Here is an 8141-nt window from a genome sequence, read left to right as displayed (position 1 = left end):
TCCCTGCTTAATTTACCCGAGAAATCTTATAAAAGTTATTTAGTGACTACAACCTTGGTATTTTGTTTGACCTTTAAAAAACATTGAACATTGAATATGAATTTGTAAATCAACAATGCTAAACATTTAAACAATACACAATGTTTGTAGAAAATGCTTTAAACGAATAATGGTTCATTGTTACACAAGAGAAACTTCACCACGTACTCGTTGAGATAACCTTTCCTCCGCATTTACATATTCTACCAGCATATGGAACCATGTCCCACTTTCCAGTCCTCCTCCTTTTGTCCTTGAGTTTCGCACCGGATGTTTCTGCAGGAGGTCCCCCACCCATGTCGCAGATGGAGTACGTCCAGAAGTACAAAAACGTGTCCATCACGGTCGTCTATTTGCCACCGAATTGTACACGCAAGTCAAAAGATGGGGACCAACTGACGACAAACTATGTCGGATATTTTCCCGACGGGAAGAAATTTGATTCCACGTAAGGTTTTGCGAAAGGGGACGTTCATACACTATGCAAAGGAAAAATGGGAGTTTTTAGACCCCTTCCCACTTTTACATGGGTCCTATGGACGCAATATCCTACGGGACTTGGATTCCCAATCTCTACTTACATTATTTATGAACATTCCTAAATATTACATTCCTTGGGAAATACTTCTTGCATTACAATTGATACGACCTACATACATACATATTTTTTATCCATGGCGTCATTACATAAATACGGTTTTATGGACTTCTGAAAATGTGTGGAGAAACAATTAATTAATGTGTTAATTCGTTATTCTAGTTGGGATCGAGGTGAACCCATGACCTACGTGATGGGAGAAGGCACGGTGATCAAGGGCGCTGAAATTGGCGCCATTGGAATGTGCGTAGGTGAGGATTTAGTGTAATCTGTATGAACTAATTAGCTTACCCAATCATTTTCTAAAATGTGCAAGGTCATGTCTTTGAAACTCTAAAAAGTCCCGAGTAAAAGTCACTGTATCGAATTCTGCAGTATTCGACAAAAGCCCGAAGCACATTGAATAGATATTGTGCAGAAGTTTTTTTATCAATCCTGCAGAAAATAATTTTTTAGGTTTTATTCCTACCAGGGTTGCAGAAATTTCATCTCACCCTCGTAAATCTCATCTCACTGAGGTATAATGAGAAATAGTGAGACATGAGAAATATGAGATTTAGTGAGATTTATGAGCCATGCACTAGCGCCACCTAGCGGACAGGGTCATTAACTACATGTTGATCTCATTATTAGCTCACCCTGCGTAGCATGAGAGCTATTGAATTCCTCTTGTCCGTCCGTCTGTCCGTCTGTCTGTTGACGAGTTTTTTGCATCAATTGATGCTAATTAATAAGTCCCTGCTCCATTATTACAGGACTGAGGAGCACCACTGGTATTAAACAATCCTTGACGCAATGGTGCAAGTTAATTCAGCAAATAGATCGAGATAGGACTATAATTTTGGAATAAGTAACAACGTTTGTGAAGAGCAATTAGTTATTAAAAATGATGCGTAACAATTGAGCCATATATTTCCCCCCAAAAATCAATGATGCGTAACAATTGGGCCATCTATTTCCCCCCAAAAATCATATCAGAATTCTGTTCTATTTGTCCCATTATTCTGCACCATTTACGCTAAAATATACTAATTTAAAAATGAATAATTGGAGAAGGGATTCCCTACGCACCAATGATGCAGAATGTCGGGAGAAAGAACCATACAATTTTTTTAAAGTTTTCAAAATTAGGGACTCCGCTGGTCACTAATGTTGCCATAGTGGTGCAAACTAATTCCGGATTTTTAAAATATATTTTTCCGTTTATATTGCACTATTGGCGCCAGAATCTATGAGAGTTATAATCTATTTTGTCGGCTTATTCCGTACCTTTGGTGGAAAGTTATATGACAGGGTGAGCTATTTCTAACGTTACTACGGTTTATTAGCTCACCCTGCGTAGCATGAGAGCTATTGAATTCCTCTTGTCCGTCTGTCTGTCTGTCTGTGTGTTAACGACCTGTTTGCATCAATTGATGCTAATTAAATAGGACCATGTCCATTTTTTGGGCAATTAGAAGCACCATTATTGTGAAACAAACAGTACCGCAAAATGGTGCGAAATAATTGGGGGAATCGATGTATTCCGCACCAATGGTTAAGATTATCTGAAAGTTCTTGTTAGTCGTGGCGGACATATCTTAACCTCGAAATCATGTCAAAATTGTATCTCAATTTTACGCATTTCGGCCGCACCAATGGTGCAAAATTTTATCAAATTTTTGTTATTCTCCGCTTATTCTGTACCATTGGTGCAAAATTATATGAAAATTATGAATCTTTTTTGTCGGCTAATTCTGCACCTTTGGCGCAAAGTTACATATACAACTCATTATAATAAGGTGAGCTACTTCTAACGTTACAACGGTTTATTTCTCATATTTCTCACTCCACATTTCTCACCCCAAGTGAGATAAATCATATAAATCATTAAATCTCACTGTATCTCACTCAGTGATATATAATATATATCACTTGTAACCCTGACTCCTACTAATTTTGCACAAATCGCTATGTATAAGGTTTTTCTGCAGAAAAGTTGTTCAAACTTTTACTCAGGATTTTTAGACAGAAGATAGTTTTTGAATTTGCAAGGCCATTAATTAAGAAATGAGAACATTGTGGGGGACGTCATAAGCCCATAAAAAACTAAAGTTCTCATCAAACAATTTTTTTTTACTTACCAGGTGAACGACGTCACACCGTAATGCCCCCAGCATTAGCGTATGGGGACAAGGACTATGCACAAATTCCTGGCGGTAAGTGCCGTAAACATGGACTAACTTGGGGGCATGGTCTAGTAAAAAAACACTCTGGCGCCTACATATACACTTTGTATTCTACAAAGTCTAGTAACCGTCTGTCTATCCGTCAATTGTGATATAATGTTCTGACATTACCCCCAAAAATTACAAAATTAGACACGTATCTATTAAGTAATTACGCTTTCGCGATGGTTTGTCATTCCCATAGTCAGTCCCAAACTTTTGCAACCAAAAAATCCTTTTTTTGCTCTTTGTAAATACAAGGTTTTGCGATCATAGGTTCAAACTCAAAATTGGCGGTTATCATTAATGTTTTGGTATGTTATAAATCTTTATGCATGTTGGATTGCTTCGCCCAATAAACAGGATCCACTCTGGTGTTTGACGAAGTTTTGATGAAGTTGGAAGACGGTCCTTCTAAAGTTGACCCCATGGAAGCGATGGGTCTCGTCAAAAATGCGGATGGCTCGTACCCACTCTTCAAGTAAATTTGGGAGCAGAGTCGGAAAAAATATGAATCTGAATTTAATATGGAAATAATTCTAATCATGAATAAATTTGTCATATAAATAAATCAGTGAATTGATGAAGTTCTGATAGTGAAGTAGTGATGAAGATTTATTTAAGCAATGACTAAATCAGACTTTATAATGGCATGCTAAATAAATATTGGTATTATTCCGTTTTTTCTAGCGGGAACCAGGATGCCAAACCGATAAATATGTAAGTTCGTTGACGGAATATGTGAATTTACAAATATCGACGTTTCACATGTTTGGTTTGAAATTTCAGCAAATTTTGATTTTTACCTTGATTTTAATTTTTTTCATACATGCATACGTGCGTAAATATGTACATACCTATCGGTCTTGCAAATACAAAGCATTCTGTGCTACATGCCAATGACAACTTTAATTATTAGCTCGCCCTGCGTAGCATGAGAGCTATTGAATTCCTCTTGTCCGTCTGTTTGTCTGTCTGTCCGTCTGTCTGTTAATGAGTTTTTTGCATCAATTGATGCTAATTAAATAGGCCCGTGTCCGTTTTTTACGAAATTAGTAGCACCATTGCTGTCAAGCAATCAGTCCCGAAAAATGGTGCTAAATAATTGGGGGAATAGGTGCAACCCGCATCAGTGGGGCATATTATCCCGTAGTAATTTACATCCCATTTTGCAATCAGTGAATCTCGAAAAAGTGTCAATATTCTGTATCAATTTTCCTCATTTCTGCTGCACCAATAGTGCAATTGTTTCTAATATATCTGGTTCTTTCCATTAGTGAACCTCCAAAAAGTGTCAATATTCTGTATCAATTTTTCCCATTTCTGCTGCACCAATAGTGCAATTGTTTCTAATATATCTAGTTTATTCGCTTCTTCGGTACGATTGGTGATCGTCATACGTACATTTAACTTCAGTAAGATTATATCATCATCAAACATGCGTAATGAGTGTAGTGTATTATATATTTTATCAATGTGTTTTAATAAACAACAAAATTGACACCTTTCTCCTCCAATTGACACCTTCTGACGTTTCAAGTTGCTTCAGAAATTGCGAAAAGAAATAGCGAGGAGGATAAATTCTGATAAGTTTTGATAAATTCGGACCAAGACTCTTTCATCTATTTCAATGTTTGTTTGATCTGGTGAATAAACCGTAGTAACGTTAGAAGTAGCTCACCCTGGAATAATTAGTTGGATATCATCAAAGGTGCATAATAAGCGGATAAAATAGATGCATCATTTTTTATATAATTTTGCACCAATGGTACAGAATAAACGGGAAATATAAGAAATTTGATACAATATTGCACCAATGGTGCAGTCGAAATGGTTACAATTGGGACTACATTTTGACACTATTTCGAGGTTGAGTTAGGTCAGCCAAGGCTTACTAGAACTTTTAGTTAATCCTAATCATTGGTGCAGAATACATCGATTCCCCCAATTATTTCGCACCATTTTGCCTTAACGATTTTTTTATACCAATTGTGCTACAAATTAGGGATAAAATGGTCTCGGGACTTATTAATTAGCATCAATTGATGCAAAAAACTCGTGAACAGACAGACAGACAGACGGACGGACAGACGGACAAGAGGAATTCAATAGCTCTCATGCTACGCAGGGTGAGCTAATAACGTGATCATAGTTACAGTACATAAGTTTTAGAATGTTTCTCCATGATATTTTTTTTTTGCTCCCATGTATGTATATGCACATATTGACTAAGATTATCAAAGTTATGTACCTATTTATGTAACTTATTTTTTATTCTTATTGTTTAGTCTGTCATTTAAGTATGACAGGGCGAGCTACTTCTACCGCTACAACGGTTTATTAATGGTTACAGAACCTATCTATATATGTACACACCATTAACTTCCTAGTTGCTGGCAATTACGGTCGAAAAAATTTGACGTGCACAAACCTCCTGTACAAGTGGGGTTGCCCGCTCAACAAAATTATTCCGAAACTCTAACCTCAACGGCCTGAACGGTTTATACATTTTTCTGCCCAGCTTGGTCGGCTTGGCCCAAATGAATTTATATCGGTCTTGAATCCTGTTTTTACTCGCCACATAGATTTTCGCGGCTCCAGAAAGAGATGCCATATTTACCAGTGCAGCTCCCACAGAAATCGTGGCACACAACATTACCTGAACTAACGTCATTTCGCTGTGGATCGTTAACAGCCATGATGTTAACTATTGGGAGGTATACGGCAATAGTTGGGAGAAGCCAGGTTCGGCACGACGAATTCAACACTCGGTCAAATACTTGTGCACTTCTAAAATTTTTTATGGTAAGGTTGCCCATCTTGTGAGCCAAGAGAATAGTTCTGGGCAGAAGGAGACATGATATGCGTCCCAGTGAAGTAAAGCATGCATGAAATCCGAGGCCAAGTTCAGCAAGAAGGATTGGAATTTGTTGTTTCCAAGAGATCAGCCCGTCCCGGCATTGCTCCAGAGTAAATAGTAACGAGCTAAGGGAAGGAGATTTGCAGAGGAATGTGTACGAAATGACGACTAGAGCTAGGGGAACCGTGGTATAGGTACATTCGACAAGTAGCAGTGAGGCACGAGCGACACGTGCCCAACGATGGGTAATATGAATCCCTGTAGTAGTAAAAATATGTTAAAAACAGAAAATGTACACTTGTTTCTTAGAAATTGCAGTAATCAGAACAAGATTCGGACAAGAGAAACATTTCTGGAAGCCTGAGCTCCTGGCATAACCGTTATATACATTTTATCTATTTTTTACTGTTGGTCCAGGGATGTGACAAAATTAAAACGAAATTTGGTGACGCTATGACGCCCTTGGTGACGAGCGGATCGGTCACCTTCGCCCATGCTTTTAATTGCTGAGGTACTCTTTTCACTCATCTCGCTACAGAAATCTCAAATCTCAGCAGAGAAACAAGTTAAAAAAACTCATTGCAATCGATTAGCCGCTGTCCAGCAACCCCGCAGATTTCCTGTCGCTCCCGCCACGGCACCAAGTCCACCGCCCAGCGCGCCACCAAATTCCGCCCCCGCTCCTGTCGCATTTTTGGTAACCAAACCCGGCACCAAGACCTCCGCCCACCGAGTCGCATAATCCGGCCGGCACGAAGTTGGGATTCCCTTCCGCAATGGCACCCATAGAACCACCTGAATATATGCACAAATACGTATGAATACAGTCTTAAAATGGTGTTACAGTTGTAAAAAGTATTTAAATCCAGGCGGAATTCAATATTAAGTAAACTACATACACTAAATCCAGGGTAATGTTGACTTGATAAAGAGTAAAGTTTACGCCAGCTTTAGCATAGTTTATTTATGTAAGATTCAAAGTGCATTCATTCTCAAAAAGGTGACATTATTTTTAAGAGTGTGTTCTAATTGCATAACGACAAACGGATAGAAATCCGGTATTCAAATAACACCAAGCGGTATCTATGTACATATTCCTTTAACAAGGCGGAATCGATGCGTAAGTAACACGGTGTAGTAATAACTCAGCATTAAAGTCTTACAATACCAGTAGGAAATTTTTACGGGTCGGTATAATTTTAATACCGAACGGTAGTAAAGTTAATACCGAGCAATCAATAACTGCCAGATTTATTTATAACCGTGTGTTAAAAATATAAGTAACTACATACCAATATACCAATATATAGTGTTATATACGCGAGCGACAAAATGACACTTATGAGAACTCATGAATGAATAAATTTGCATAGTGGGGTATGTATTAAATAATTCCAAGAAGAAATGGACACTCATTAAGCACATTCATAACTTGATATCTTTGAGGTATGAATAGACCCATTTATTCATGCGAAGTGCATGCAGAGCTGCACAATGTCATCATTTTGTTTGTCTGTCCGTCCGTAGGCAAGATATCTCCGGAACGGTACAACATAATCAAACGCTGTTTTCGCCGTTGTGCTTCTACTTTTTGGTTCTCAGCTGAGCTCGACAATGCACGGTGGTCCGGAATATTGAATTTCTTGGCCAAAACCTATTCTCACCGATTCGAAAACAAACTACCCTGTGTAATACCTTTGACATAGATGTTCAATTGTGGAAAGTTTCATTTTAATTGTTCCAGTGGTTATGGCGTGGCACATGCCTAAACTTGCCTTATAACATTGGGCTAAATGGGAAAAACTTCAAGTTGAAAATCCTGTCTAGTCCTGTGGTATTTCGAGAAACCGTTAATGTGATATTAAACCCTTATATCATATCTACAAAATCTGCTGCCCCTTTTTGCCCCTTTTGCAAATTGACAGAGAAATTTGAGTTTATGCAAAAGCAAATTGAAAAAAAACAAAATATCTGAAGTGCTCCAATCATTGCCATGTATGAAATTTTTGAGTGTTCCATATAACACAATCGCTTCGAAATATCTTGCCCATTGCTAGGGGAAGGGAACATGGTAAAACAAATCCCTCCAAATAAATTATTACCACGGGGGGAATTTTATGACGAGGTGGCCCCCTGAGGAAGGACGACGAAATTTTTAATTTTGGACATGTTTTCTTTTTTAATGAGATCAAAGGGCAGAAATACTCAATACAATTATACAATATTGTCATTTGACAAATATACATCCTCAAATATATCGAAACAAAACTTTCAAATTTACATTTGACCACACCCATTGGTGGTGGGTGTGCCGGTAATGTCCCAATATTGTTAGTGAATTGCATAAAGCTTGATGAGACCTTTCATATGATACCCCACTTGATGGGGTAGCACGAGAAAATAATTATTTGCCCTTGACCACACCCCCAAAGGGGTG

At 38.1% G+C, this 8141-nt stretch overlaps 1 protein-coding gene across 1 annotated transcript; it reads left to right on the top strand.

Annotated features, from left to right (window-relative positions):
• The first annotated feature begins 260 nt into the window (after positions 1–260).
• Positions 261–3329, top strand: LOC110854848 (FK506-binding protein 2-like). The gene is made up of 4 exons (XM_022103276.1): positions 261–487; positions 800–888; positions 2764–2835; positions 3208–3329. The coding sequence occupies exons 1-4, from the start codon at positions 261–263 to the stop codon at positions 3327–3329; spliced, it is 510 nt and encodes a 169-aa protein (XP_021958968.1).
• Positions 3330–8141: the final 4812 nt, after the last annotated feature.

The sequence above is a fragment of the Folsomia candida genome, unplaced genomic scaffold (genome assembly GCF_002217175.1).
Source record: "Folsomia candida strain VU population unplaced genomic scaffold, ASM221717v1 Fcan01_Sc011, whole genome shotgun sequence".
NCBI classification, from domain to species: Eukaryota; Metazoa; Arthropoda; class Collembola; order Entomobryomorpha; family Isotomidae; genus Folsomia; species Folsomia candida.
Note: the sequence above shows the minus strand (reverse complement) of the source record. Positions and strands in the feature narration are given on the sequence as shown.

Coding starts and splice junctions, on each gene's coding strand:
- LOC110854848 (XM_022103276.1), top strand. CDS start 261: ATGTCCCACTTTCCAGTCCTCCTCCTTTTGTCCTTGAGTTTCGCACCG. Junction 488..799: donor GGGAAGAAATTTGATTCCAC/GTAAGGTTTTGC, acceptor TCGTTATTCTAG/TTGGGATCGAGGTGAACCCA. Junction 2,836..3,207: donor CTATGCACAAATTCCTGGCG/GTAAGTGCCGTA, acceptor CCCAATAAACAG/GATCCACTCTGGTGTTTGAC.